The 14,510-nt window shown below is 45.7% G+C and overlaps 1 protein-coding gene across 2 annotated transcripts in view; it reads left to right on the top strand.

The window, feature by feature from the left end:
* LOC135907198 (phospholipid-transporting ATPase ABCA3-like) overlaps positions 1–14,510 on the top strand; it is a 354,979-nt gene that overhangs the window by 184,905 nt on the left and 155,564 nt on the right. For both annotated transcript variants that reach the window (XM_065438886.2, XM_065438887.2), the window contains 2 exons: positions 6,895–7,147; positions 8,906–8,958. In XM_065438886.2, coding sequence (XP_065294958.1) covers positions 6,895–7,147; positions 8,906–8,958 — 306 coding nt within the window. The remainder of the gene's footprint in view (positions 1–6,894; positions 7,148–8,905; positions 8,959–14,510) is intronic.

Raw genomic sequence — 14,510 nt, 5'->3', positions numbered from 1 at the left:
GCTATTTGCTCTCTATAATGATATGAAGTGCAACATTGTCAAAAGTTTCCTTAAGAAAAAGGAGGCGAGAATTGCTTTTCTACTATTCATTCTAACATGGTCGAGGACTTCCTACTTTGGTTGGAGTAGAACACCTTGTTTGGAAAGGTTTCGCTGGAAACCAAACATAGTGTCTTGGAAGAGATGTTGGTCCTCCAGCTGATGTTGGTCCTCTAGGCTTTCATGAACAATGTGCTCGAAGAGCTATTCCAAGTAAGCTGTCAGTGATATGGGACGTAGGTTTGTTAGCCGGTTTTAAACCGGTTAGGGCATTAGCACTATTTTAGCGGGTTTCCACTCAGTCGTAAGCATCCCGTTTGCCAATTTTTGTTGGGAAGGTGAAAATAAAGCTAGCAAATAGTCGCCGTCTAGGTTCAGGGGCTAATTACTGGTGATTAATCGTCGCTAGGCGTCATACTGTGAGTAGAGTTTCTGGGGAGCTCCCATAAATTCACGGGAAGTGATGGGCATTTCGAGTGTCTTATTCCCAGAGTTCCTATATTCCGGAGTGTTTTCACAGTTGTGGCTCGACTTCCTTATTCATTCATTCATAATACTTCACAGACCCACTGAAGGGCATTGAGGAAGGGGGGTGATAGTTTGTACAGAACGGAAAAGTGTAGCATGAAGAAAAGAAAGAAAAAAGTCGCAATACGAAGGTTCTATGCACTCCCTGTGTACTTCTTAATACCTTTGGTGAAACTGCTAGTCGGTTCTGGTTGAAAAATTAGCTGCATGGTGTGCTGGCTCTTCCGCTTGTTTAGATGGCAGTGAGAAAGTGCAGCACAACATTGACTGAGCCAACAGTACGCTGCGGAGGATTACGCCCCCGACCCCAGTTTTGTCGCGGGTGATGATCGGCGAATTTCGCATTTGTGGCGGTAAGGGCTGCGATGCAGACCTCCGAACGCCTGCTGTATTTCTGTCAGCGTCATCATATCACGATACAGTTTCGGGGTCTCCAATTATGCAGAAAGTGTGTATGAACTGCTGAATTATCGGTGTTCGATAACTTTCGAGTGTTCATAAATTGTGTCTTTGATACATTTGATCTTATCCTCAACTTTGTCGATGGTGAAAAGTCAGGTGGCCAGACGGTCATGTCTGAAGGCTGACGACAGGTTGTAACAGGTTTTATGCGAAGCGTATTACTAGAGCTCAACCCAGCTCCTCAGGCGCGGCGGTGTCGCCTTCAATACCACGTGACACCGTGACGTCACGACAGAGGAGAAACGGGGCTCCAACTCGCGCCGTCGCTCACGGCGTCGCCTTCAAGGCTGACCACGTGCCACCGTGACGTCATGACAGAGGAGAAACGGGGCTCAAACTCGCGCCGTCGCTCGCGGCGTCGCGGCGGTATATAAGCAGCTGCGCTTCCCTCTGCTAGACACTCACGAGGTGAGATGCCTCCTGGAGACAGAGCTGCTCGTTGGAATGAGAAGCGAAGGTTGCGGCGTGCTACAGAGACTGATTTTCTAGGTGGCTTTGGCTCAACTCTTGCAAGATGGGCTGGGTGGGAATCGAACCAGGGTCTCCGGAGTGTGAGACGGAGACGCTACCACTGAGCCACGAGTAGGATGCTTCAAAGCGGTACAAAAGCGCCTCTAGTGAATGCGGTGTTGCCTTAGAAACGAGCTGTTTCTAAGGCTCAGGCGTGCGTCGCTTGCTCAGGCGCACATTTCGTTGCCGCGCCGAACGCTGCGTTGCTCGACGCTCACCGCGTCCAATGCGGGGCGCGTAGTCGCTGCGCCGTAGCCCATTGTCTTACACCCCTTGGTGGGTCGACGGGAACGCTGTCGCGTTCCACTCTTGAAGGCGAAGCAGAGTAACGCATGAGTTGTTTCTTCGTCTAGCCGAACCAAATATAGCCAAGCAACAGCAGTTCACCAGGCTAAACAGTGGTAAACAACTAAAATAAAGGCTAGTATGCTTCGCATCCTGGGCCTAACCTTAGCTAAGCCATAGCTATTTTTTCGTTCCAAATTAATAGCCTGGGAGAGAAAGAAGATGCCTGGAAAACCAGGGAAGCTATGCAAAGCTTGTTCTTGTTAGCTACCCTGCGCGGAGGGAAGGCGTAAGACAGCAACTATCAAAAGAACGGTAACAAGCGATGCTCCTAGTGTTTATGGCGAAGGCCTGTAGACTACAGGAACCTAAACAGCGCTAATAAATGGTGTTTGTTTGTTGGGAGCAGTGGCCTAGAACTTTTTGCTCGGTACGTACAGTTTATGCAGAGCTATGCACATCACTTGCTTGTGTGTGTGAGCGTCTGATCAGCAGCATGTGTCGCACGTGGGGCTGTTAGCCATATCAATAAGGAAGGCACAGGTCTGTGTAAATGCAACACCAAGCGAGAACAGTAAACGGTGGTGATCCAGGAGGTAGATGCAGCTGTGTATAAGGAGGCAAAGGTAAGCTACTTGTGGTAGAAACATGCGAGTTACACAGGATCAATGTACGTTAACTGGACATACAGGGCAGCCCAGCCATAGCATCAGCTGACGAAAGCAGGATCAAAACACATCGACCACTTGTATGTGGAGATTTGGTGGCATTATTACTGTGTCATTCCGCTGGTATTCCAGTGCCCCAGGAGCCACTGGACGGTTATGTCATGCCCCTGCCATGGTTGCGATGATAATGATAGATCTGTCACGTTTTGCGAGAAGTTGTTCATTTGCCTCCATGGTGCATTTTCTACTTTAGAAGTTTCTTGCATGTATTGTGGTATGAAGTACTCGGAGATTACTGGCCATCGTCTCATATTGCATTGCAGCAGCCAGTGTGCGCAGTTGGTCGGCAAGTTTTAAGTCAGCGTACGTCTCTTGACTCATGCTGTCACCGATTTTGGTAGAATGTGGCGAATTAGTGAGGATGGCGAGTTGATGATACTTTAACGTTTAATATAGAGGAGAATTGCGCCTATGGCCGTGTTTCTGGTGTAGCCCCACGCGGCATGCGTGGCGTTCAAGTAACCTAGGATGAGTAGTCAATTAGTGCTTGCTAGCTGTTTCATCTAGTGAAGGACCTGGTCTAGGCGGCCTAACTTCTTTTGTAGCGGCACGTATGCTGAGAACGTAGAGCCTGTACTTACCATTTCCTTCAAGTACATAAGGACATGATCGATTACAGAGTCCGTGAGGGCATTTAGAATGGTTGCCAGTGGTGTACCTGTCAGGTGCCATGCATGCATCTTGGGCAGCGTGCGTTTGGCAAATTGTATAGGTTGCGTGCCTCTTTGCTCAAGGTTGATAACCCTGGTGGGCTTCGTTGAATGTCAATGTTGAAGAGGATAGCCGCGACAACTGCGGTGCCAAAGCTTGGTGGTGTTGTTCACCGAGCTTAGCCCTTTTGCTTACCCTTTGTGCGAATTCCAGCAGGGTCTCTTCGCGTTGGAAGTACACTTTGCGGGTGTTTTGTAATTTGTTTTTAACCAGAAGGCCTTCGTGGTTGAGTGTAGCCATGTCTTGAGAGAGATTAGATGGTTACGAATATTTGTTCCTTCAAATAATTAAATGTAAGATAACATAATGATGGATTATGCGGGGTCATGTAGAGACAAAGTACTACAAGCTATTAAATGCTGTAATAACTTCGATCCCTCATTCTATCTGTTATTTTCGAACTCGATCCGTAACGAGGCATCCCAAATTATTTATTTCCAAAATAAATGCGCGTGCTTTTAGCTTCGTTTTTTTTTCGGTTGCATAGATCACGCACATTTATGACTGACAATGAGGCATCAAAATCGGTTAGGCCAGCCTTCAGGTCTTCAAAGAGGGGGGGGGGGGAGGAATTATTTCAAATGAAATATATTGTCATGGACTTACCATTCCGTTCGCGACGTTAAAGTATTCTCTTAATGTGCCGACGCTCCTTATATCGAACTTTGTTTTAAAGCTTATCAGGAGGCCGGGTGTCCGTCCGAACACATGCTTAACAGTGGGGCCATACTGGTGTCCTGCAATAATTTATATGCGTTTACTATCGTGCATTGCTGGGCAGTTTCGTAAGTGCGGTTCGTGCGCAATCAGAGAATATTAGATTCCCGTTGCCGAGGGGCCCTTTCCGAAGCTTTTCATTTACCTGACTATTGCCATTATGAATAACCTCACACCAAGAAGAAGAGAAAACGTGAGCGTATGCTTATTAAAACTGCATGACATCACGATGCCTTATGCACCGCAAGGTGTTTTTTGTTGAGACATCACGAACAGGGTGCCTTTTTAGCTGCACCAAATTTTTTTGAAGATTGCGCTATGGCAGATAGCAGAATTCTAACCCTTGATCTAAATTGCTTGATGAGACGACCATTATTTGCACGAGAAATGAAAATGTTGAATGGTTCAAAATGTTAAATGTATAACGTAATTACGCTAATGAACTTTGAAATTATTTACTTTACGCGAAATATTTTAATATACGAATTATAGCCACTTAGTTCGCAAGGCGTATCCACTTCGAACAACCTCCCTGGACGGCACTACAGTTGCAAGATATTCATTTTCAAAGCGTCCGTCGAAATGCATTGGTGTTCCAGTTACTTCTGTGCTTCGAGGCATAAAAGGGCGGTTCCTAAAGATGTAACCGCAACACCGGCAAGTAGGCCTGGCCTACTGCGAGTCCGCAACTTAAAGCGTCTAAACATGTTGCAACCAACATACAGTGAGCCACAACCCCGTAGTACGCAAAATTCAGGCTACATGGGCTGTTTGCATGCACACGACGTGAATGAGACGTGAGCCGTTCTATCTGTTTTCGAGAGTAGCTATATCAAACGAAAATGCACCGCAATCACATCCGGTAAAGGAAAGTCGTTCTCTTTTTCTTAGCTTATACATGCGCAACGGAGCCCTCGGCGCCGAAGCTCAGTTCTGTCGATCATTACCACGTTGTCTGAACCGCTCCTCTTACAGCTCCTGTAGATGCCAGGAGCTCTTTGTGCCCGCTCTTCTTTCCGTCTTTACTTCCCTCTCCCTTCCCCTAGTCCTGGATAGCAAGCTTGAGGCTTTAACACTGGTTAACCTCCCTGCTTTTCTCTCATTCGCATCTCTCTCTCTCTCTCTCTCTTTGTAAATAGCAGCGCCAGAGTTCCCTTAAGTAATTGTAGTGTGGACCTGTGTGGTTCTCACATGTTGTAAAAGAAAGGTGGAGGGGAGAAGCACTGACGAAGGTGAGTTGGGGAGAGGGTGGTTTTGGGTGGCAGAGAGTGCGGTGGCGTGCTGCACGCGCTTAGGGCGTGAGGGTTAGCTGCGTCGCTGAGGAAACAAATGTATTTGCGGGTTCCAGAATTGAATCACCTGTATACATTGCGTGCGATTCATGACCTAGGCTTCGATGAATCACGGTCGTTCCGCAAACCCTCCCAAGCATTAGGCAGAAAGTTTTTTTTTCCCATTTACACTTCTTTCCTCAAGCTTTTATGAATGAGCTTTGGCTACAAGTGATATACCTGAATATTTTTTTTGCTGAGCTTCGGTATTAGGACCGAAATTTTGGCTATATGTTTTCGGCCAACACTGAATCATATGCATCAAGCATCATTTCTTGATTAAAAGCAGAAACACGGGACAAAGAAGATGAAGTTTGCTACGCCACAGTTTTCCCAGATAATCGCCTTCCAATTGCGTCCGTATATTGGCAAGTCCTCCATGGTAGATATGAGCCAGTGACAGAGAACAAACAAACAAAACAAACACTCCCCTTCTTTTGAAAGTACGTTCAGAGTAGATATACCTATGCAAGATCTCCGGCTGCAGTGGCATCACTCACATAATGCACTGCAAATACAGATGCTAGTATATTACCACGTGATTTTGCTTTGTAGCTCATACTGAGCACCATAGTACCTGTGTGGATCACATATGATAATAGGATAATAGTTACCTGTACGAGTTCCAAACAAAGGCCTAGGTCGCAAAGCGTAAAGCCCACTTCAGTCAATTAGCCTGGCGTAGCCTTCTATTACTGAGATATTCACGCCAACTAGTATTTGATTTTGTTTTTGCTTATTCTTGGTGAACGTTGCACCTTTATGTAAGAAATATACATTTTTGGGGTATTTATCGTCATATAGTGACAGAGAACAAACAAAGAAACAAACGAGCAAACAAATGCAAAACAAACAAGCAAGCACGCAAAAAAACAAAAATTTGCCTTCTTTTGAAACTACGGTCAGAGCAGACAAACCTACGAAAGATCTGTGACTTCAGTGGCATCACTCACGCAATGCACTGCAATACAGATGCAATGTTCTACTGCGCTCAACATGATATACAACATGCGAGTATTTTACTACGTGTTTTTCTGTTGTAGCTGATACTGAGCGCAATAGTACGTCTATGGATCACATGTGATAATAGGATAATAGTTGCCTGTACGTGTACCAAAGGAAGCCCTTGGTGGCTTCGTTTGAATTGAATTAGCCTGGCGTGCCCTTCTAATGTTAAGATATTCCCGCCAACTATTTTTTTTCTTTTCGTTGGTTTTGCTTATTCTTGGTGCATGTCGTCCCCGTTAGATAATAAATAAACATTTTAGGGTATTTACTGTCCTTAAAATGATAGCCGATCAGATCTTTATTTCTTCGCTGGAGCTAATAATTGTGCAACCTATAGGGTGTCTCACCTACTTTTTGTCGGCTGGCCAATTTATTCCTTCCGAAGTGCACCTATTTACGTAAAAGAGCTTCGTCAAACATCTCCCAGTGACATTAGGAAGTTACGCCATCAACCTCGTGCTCATTAGATTAAGCTCCGCAACTATGGCGGGCCAATTTCACTGTTGAAACCATGTTGGTGTGTACGAGCCATACAACGACTACTCGTCCCTGACCATGTTTTTTATTGCACGCAGGCGTCGGATACAAGCTGACGTTCATCAAGGTAGCGAATGCATTCAAGCTCAATGACACCATGAACATCGTCCGCCATGCTGCACCTGCAGCAATCGTCGATGACGACAAGGAGGCAGCGGTGTCCATCGCACTGGGCACTTTGGACAACAAGGGATTCCCTGCAATGTTCAGGGCGCTAGAAAGCTCCCTCCGGCGACTTGGCATTGCAAGCATCGGTGTGACCGTTGCCTCGATGAAGGACGTTTACCTGAAGTAGGTCTCACTGCGTTACAATTAATTACTGCGGTAATGTTTTAGGTATGCATGGATATCACACGACAACTTTATTTCATATTTGGCTCTGCAAGAGGAGTGAAATAAGCTGCTGCAGAGCAGCTTGACAGGGCTCCTTTGAATTGAGCCGCAATGAGTCTTTACAGAAAACAAAGAGAATTACGCGAAGTACACGAGCACAGAACTGCACCTTGTCGTTAGACATGATGAGCCTAGCCAATAGTACGGCGCAAACAAAAAATAATATAGAAAAGAAAGAAAATACAATGGCAGTCAAAACGACAAACATGCACTAATTTATCAATTTTACAATAACATTATTATGTTAAGTAGTTGAGGATTTCAATTGAGGAAGGTCACTGGGTACTTGGAGCTTCGGTTTCTTCTGTTAGTTTCAAAAGATTCAATGTTGAGATTTAGCTAGCGAGTAATAATTCCGCGTCGAGATTCCTATTATCAGTAGGCACTCGTGGTGTTTAAGCAGCTAAAAGTTTGAGCGCCTTGACATTGAGGGCTGGGCGACTGAAAGCCATGTTTTAATGGACAATGATAGTGCTACAGCGAGATCTGCAGACGGGAGGGTTTATTTACACAATGTACAAGGAGGTTAAAAGCACGGCAGCATAAACAAAAAATGGCTGTCGATAGGCCTCCCTTCGTCTTGACCTCTTGTAAGCTCTACATTTTAGCATCTCCTATGTCCGAAGGACAACTGGCTCATAGCGCTACTCTCAATCAGCGAAAGCACCGACTCGGTGCAGGTGATAGGAGAGTGCATGAAAAAAAACTCATAGAAAAGGTATTGAGGGTCTCCTCGATATGATAAGGCATGGAATGTCCGGACGGGGATGAGCAGGTGGTGATGGAGGCAGCAGTGGAGTGATTTCATAAGTAACAACGGTCACTAGGATGGCGGCTCGCGCGAAATGAACGGTGTGCTGAAAGAGCAGTTTTTCAGATAGCCATGCACGTGGTGCTGGGGCCACAGAAGGATGAGCAATCCAGGAGCAAAACAGGATGGGACTGTGGTGGTTGTTGCACCGAGACTGCGTGTGTAGTTATAGGACTCAGAAAATCAATTCCTAGCAAGTTGATGTGCATCGTCGGCACGGACAATAGTCTCTCGAGCACACTCACTCGTCGGGTACCCATAAGAAGGAACCAGGATATCCAGGGGTAAAGTAGGGCTGCGAGCGTGTCCGAGGGAAGAGGGCAAAAAACTAGTGGTCTCATGCGGGGAAGTGTTCTTACGCTGTGGAAAAGGAGGCTAAAAGTGGGACAACAACAAGAAATATAGCGGGTGATAGACATAACTTTGTCCTCCTCTTGTCAGTCCTACAATTCAGCTTCTTTTTCTCCATCCACAAGACAACTGGCTCATAACAGCATCAAGTCATCACATGGGTATTGTGGTCATGAATATCAAAAAAACGAATATTTTGGCTCGCGCTCTTTAACAGACAGTATAATATAATTCTGTGCGGATTATATGAAAGTTCTTCCACATTTCATTGTCAGCTTCTCCAGGCATCATAAGCGCGGGGCGCTCACTTGAGCAGTGTAAAATGTGGCATTTTTCTTTCGTTTAGAGCACGCAAGCGACGCAATCACAGAATTGGAAAACGAGACAACTAACTCCTTCAAAAGGATCAAAAGGTTCCGGGTTATGAATATGCAGATCAACCCCAGTGGTGTATGCGCCGCATGGTTGTTCTGTTTTTTTTTTTGTTTTTACAGGATAAACTTGGACTGGGCGCCAGGCGGGAAAGAACGAGAACACGAAGTAGAAGGTATGAAATTATTTTTCATTTCAAGTATAACTTTCGCCGACAGCACTTAATTTATTCGTCTCAACACAACAGGCTTCTCGACGTGACGTAATTTCCTGCAAAGAAATCACGTGGTAGAGAGTAGAGAAGCAGATAGCAGAAAAGAGAACCAGACTTATCATTCAAAGTCCTTACTGATAAATACACCCTTGGGACACGTACGTGGCCAGCCAGCTCTACCCGGGCAGGTACCACCAGCTTTAGATTTGGACCCAAGCTCTTCAGCAAACGGCTTCCACTGATGAGGTATCCGCCAGATTATAAATAAGCAACTGCGACGTCGTATTCTCCGCCGGCGAAATACGATGCTAATTGACTAGGAAGCAGAGCTGCAAATGCAGCAAGAGGGCCACCTCGCATGAAATTGCCACAGCACGCAGTGGCCTAATTGCATATACTGCTCCGAACATCATCTTTCAGCACTTTGCACCACATGAAATAAAGACAGCTACACCCGTCTCAGGGGAACTATGATTCACGTGTCAAGCATGAGGTTAGGAGAACTGTCAATTCAGTAGTGACAAGTGCCCTGCTAGCACTACTAGATCAGCAACTGTCATCATGCAAACAGCCACTGAGTGGTAGTTCGGAAAGCATCATTCTGCGTTAGTTCAGCTACTGCTTGACACGGGCGGTCAGCGAACGGTCGTTGAATCCGTAAACGTGTAGAATAAAAAACGAACATATCGCGATCATATGCCTGTTATACACATAACGCAGCCTTGTGCGCCAATGCTTCGAAGTTTGTACTTGATAACGATTATGACATTCAACAACACCACCTTACGCTAACGCTCAGCCATTCGAGCCTGCTGGCTGTCCTCAGTGAGTCAGCAATATAATCTTTGAGATATGTTCGTCTCATTCACCTTCTCCTGCTTTGTGTTGGCCCAGGTAGTTTTAGAGCAATCGAACAGATGCTGGGGTCATCAATGTTGACTTTGTCCTTAGATACGTTGCGAAATAATTCCAGTTGGCTTCTGCGTACTTGTCACGGAATGCAAACCAGCTTTCTAAGCAAAAAACATTGAACTTTCTGAGTCCATTAGGGTTTGCAGGAAGTACCTAGAAAACTACAAAAAGCCCAAGTGCACACGGATCTCATGGCCGTCTCACACCAACCAAATCACCGAGAACGTACATTATTGCTGGGCCTTTTTCGCTACCGTACTGCCTTCCAGCCTTACATTGTGCTTGTCGGGTAGCTATCCCGGCTTCTTCTCACAGACGTTGCAAGTTTACCGGCTCATCCTTCAGGCTAGTCGACTATCTTCTGGCACATATACGAAGCGTGGCTCAAAAGCTGATCTTGCCATTGTCTGGCCTAATGTGGAATTAGGATTAAAATGAGCCTGGCGCAAGGGAGCATCCTAATTACGATGGGTCGCGTATTCCACGGCACTCGATGTCACAGGTAATAAAACTCTTTTAATGCGTGCTACCTGCCTATTTGCAGGTCGAGGTATTGATGGGAATGTGCTCTTCAGTCACCGCGAAACATGAAACTCTTCGAAAAGTTCAGAAATGAAGCATGAACAGTGGTTAGAGATTATATTCTGGAAAGATCTCCTTGAACGCAAATAAATGCCTGCAGGAACATTACCTGTGTGCAGGAGTAAGCACGCAAACGTGAACTATGACTAAGAACACTCCGTCCTTGAAGCAGTTCTTGCCAAATGGCCCTAATTGGCTCAAATGAACGATACTAAATCGTCTCTGCTCTGGCACAGTTTGGTTGGGATATCCTTGAACCTTGCCGCCTCGAGTCTTGAGGAATAGGCATTCTTATTACTTCCCTGCGTGCTGTATTACACACGCCGTCATTTTTGTTAGCCAAAACTTATGTCTGATGCATGCGACGAACTGACCCTAAGCAAAACGTCTCCCAAAGTCATGTTGCCTTACTACGATAAACTTTCTCGTGCTCTCTACTTTCCACTTTCTCAACTTTCTATATTCCCATGCTCCCTAACAGTGCAGGTAGTCCTCTTTTTGCATCATCATTCTGATATTTACAGTAGAGCAGTGAATTTTTAGCTTGAAGTCCGCTTTATGTTGTTTCGTTGCTTATCATTTGGCTAGTGGCTTTCGCAGTATAATAATCCTATGGCGCAGTTTGGAAAACGGCTGCTTTTTCTATTGTCCCAGTGCAGACCAGGGAGGAAAGTGAGGTGAGGTGCTCCAATTAGGCATCTTGCAGGCACAAGTGGGAGTCGGCTAGCGCAAGATAGGTGTAATTACGGATCACTGAGAGATGCATTAGTCATGCAATGACTATGAAAATAGACTGATGGTGATGATGATGATGATGGATCGACTAGGATACTGCACAAATCAGTGTGTCTCTCCCGTTCAAAGTTTTCTGGAGAAGTCTCTTTAGGCGCTTCGACTGTCGCACAACTCGCAGCGTCCACATGAGCCACTTGAGCACCTTATTGTTGCCTAATAGTGTCGACACGCTGTTTAGTTGCTCAGACCTCCCCGCAATAATGGTTTCGCAAATTTCCTAGTGCCCAAGGGAACTGTAACAATGCAACTTTGCACTCTGGTGAACCCCAACCAAAACAAACTATCGCATCCTCCCCACGGCCCACGCAACTGGCCCACGTATAAGCCGACGAAAATTTACGTCTGTTCTGCTTCGCTGGCTCGTCGATTTACGTAGTACACTAGATGCCACGGATAAGTATCGTTCCTCTATACCACCATACGAGCTATTCTGTTACTACTCGCATCAGTATTGACGTCAGTCTCATGCTTTGGGTTGAAGAACTCTGAAATGGGCTCTGACAAAAGCTCGCTTTTCTAGTGTAAAGCATGGTGGAAATATTCTCACGACTTCGAGTTTGCTTGATCCTTGAGTAGATGGTTTAGGGGGTTAGTAATATGACATAGCCCAGCACAAGTGACCTGAAGAAGCTCACGAGCCTAAGAACATTTCGTAGCCTATTTACATTAGTCGGTACTGGCAGTACTGTGAGTTCTGCTAACTTTCAAATACCCGGTTTTTATTAATCGTGAGCAGAAATTACGATACCCCACCTCAATTTTTTCATTTTTACATTAGGAGAGACAGTGCCAATCTTTTCTTGGAGATGAAATTCATGTTTTGGTGCTGTCGCGTGGACCCCAAATCTTGGGGCAGAACAAGTAAATTGTCTAAATCAAGTTACCACGTTGCATTCACGTGGTGAAGTACGTTGGCAATCATTTTTCGGCAAGCAGGTAGATCAATATTTAAACCCAATACCATGTGCTTTGGTTAAAATATCCATGTAGCGTGTTGAATACTGGCTTCTGCATGCTCGGCTCCGCAAGAGGAATGTAACATTTATCAAGCGCCATGTCCAGCCCGGTGAACAAGTTTATCGGATCTAGGTGATCCAACACATTGTATATTGCTGGCAGTGTAAAGCGATCTCACACAGTTCCCATGTTCAAAAGGCTGTAGTCCATCACCATTCTATATCAGTCGTTATTCTTTTCGGCTAAAGATACTGAATTCCTGTACTCAGACTCTGTGTCGGATCAGTTCACAGGCCTTGAGCTCGTTGTTGATTTACCGAAGTATCTACTGTTCTTCTCGTCGAACTCGATTAGAGAGCCAACTCATTAGCGTACTTCCCGGTTTGAATTAATGACCATAGCCGCTAAAGTCATGTATCCGAGTTGCTTGGTGTGCATTTGAAATCACCTTCGGTTTCAGTTCTCCAACTCACACAACTCTTTTGTTTGTAATTTTATCACACAAGGCCCGAATCACAGCTCCCACACTCTAGGATAACAAAAGGAAAACTTCCCTAAACACGGCCTCTCAACCGTTGCCATATTTTGCCGCGCTGGCACTGCAGAATGTGAATTGAGCATCTCACTTCGATTGAACAATGGCCCGATTGCATAGGCTTCTATTTAAGGCGCAAAACTGATTTTGATTCTCAGCTACGAGAGTGCGGGATCTCCGTTTTATCGCTAGGATATACCACTGTGAAGTACAATCGAAGCAAATCGATTGAGGCTAGAATGAAGCATCAGCATGGAAGTAGGGGAGGTGGGCTAATAATGCCACCGCATGCGAGCACTTGCAACCTATGCATTGCGTGTACCCTGCAATGTGCGTGGTGGGCATAGTGCTCAAGCAGGGAGGCTTGATACCGTGGGTAGGCATGCGGAAGGAACGCAACGCCAGCAGCTAGTTCCACTTATCAAAACACTCTTGCCGGCGAAAGTGTGATCTCCAGCTAATTTAAGGTTTCAAAGCCAAGACAAAGAGGAGGCAGACTAACTACGGTGTATGCGACGGTCATGGAACCTGGATAACGTTGAATCTTCTACAGAGAACGTATTGTGAAATATGTTTCTCGAGAAACCTGAAGGAAAGAGGGTTGTGGAGGCTGTCTCTATGTACGAGCCGCAAAGTTCTCAGGTGCAGCATAAATTGGGCGTGCTACTGCAAGATATCTGCAATTTTTAAAGCAATCATTAGAAATGCAACCAACGCCATCAGCACGTCGAGCGGGCAACCCTCTCAGGAAATCTACATGGGTCCGGCAGATGTCACTAATCCATTTCGGACATGTGATTTTTAATTGGCCATCCGTCAGGCATAGCGTGCCATCTAGGGTATTGCTTTACTTTCTGTAAACAAAACATCGCGACATGAAAATGTTACCTTTATGCCTTTTTTGTTGTAGAGTTAGCCTTTTTAATGCTTGGTGCACCTGACAATAGAAAATGCTGAACCACTCGTCATCTTTATCCACAAAGGCAAACTTCTGCCGGTAAGGTTTCGCTAGATGGCGTGCCGAAAGGAACGTAATTTCTTTTCCGCCTAGTAAAATCTAAAACGTTAAAACTGGAAATTAGGTATAGTGGCCCTAAAAAATTCGGTAGCCCTTTTCCCTGATTTCTAATGCAGTTTAGAATTTCCTAACTGACGCGCACACGTTTAGGGCAAGCGTTCCCAATCTGTAGCTCAGTCATCATTTGCCGGCGCTGCCCGGACGGGGACTGCGCGTCTCATGACAGGGCACCTGAAGATGATAGCGTTACGAAACGGCACTGGCGGAGAGCGAGCCATGAAAGCAGGCTGAGCGCTATCTCAACCGCTCTTTCGGTCCGTCACTGTACCTATGAAAAGATGGCTGCGACCTACAATCGCTGTAAATTCTGCAACGTGTCATCTTTTCCAAGATATATCCGCTGAAAATTCTGTCGAGTAGGAGTGGGCCCCCTTAGCCACCAACATGGTACACTGTATGGGACCGTGACGGTGGTAGCAAAAGGTCCATCAATTGGCTAGATCTTGCCATTCGTTGAAACTTGCGCAAGGGCCATCCATCAGCTAGTCCATACCACATCCAGAAGAGCAACCGAAGAGGTTTGATGCTTCTGAAACGCAAATTGTTCTCAAAACGCGAGGGGCACTCGGCAATATAAGAGAAATTGAACCTTTGCCAGCGTCCTTAAGGCAGTTGCTTCTTAAGCCCAGACCACACGTACGCTTGCGAACGCGC

The sequence above is a fragment of the Dermacentor albipictus genome, chromosome 9 (genome assembly GCF_038994185.2).
Source record: "Dermacentor albipictus isolate Rhodes 1998 colony chromosome 9, USDA_Dalb.pri_finalv2, whole genome shotgun sequence".
Lineage (NCBI taxonomy): Eukaryota > Metazoa > Arthropoda > Arachnida > Ixodida > Ixodidae > Dermacentor > Dermacentor albipictus.
This window is presented reverse-complemented; position numbering and strand designations above follow the sequence as displayed.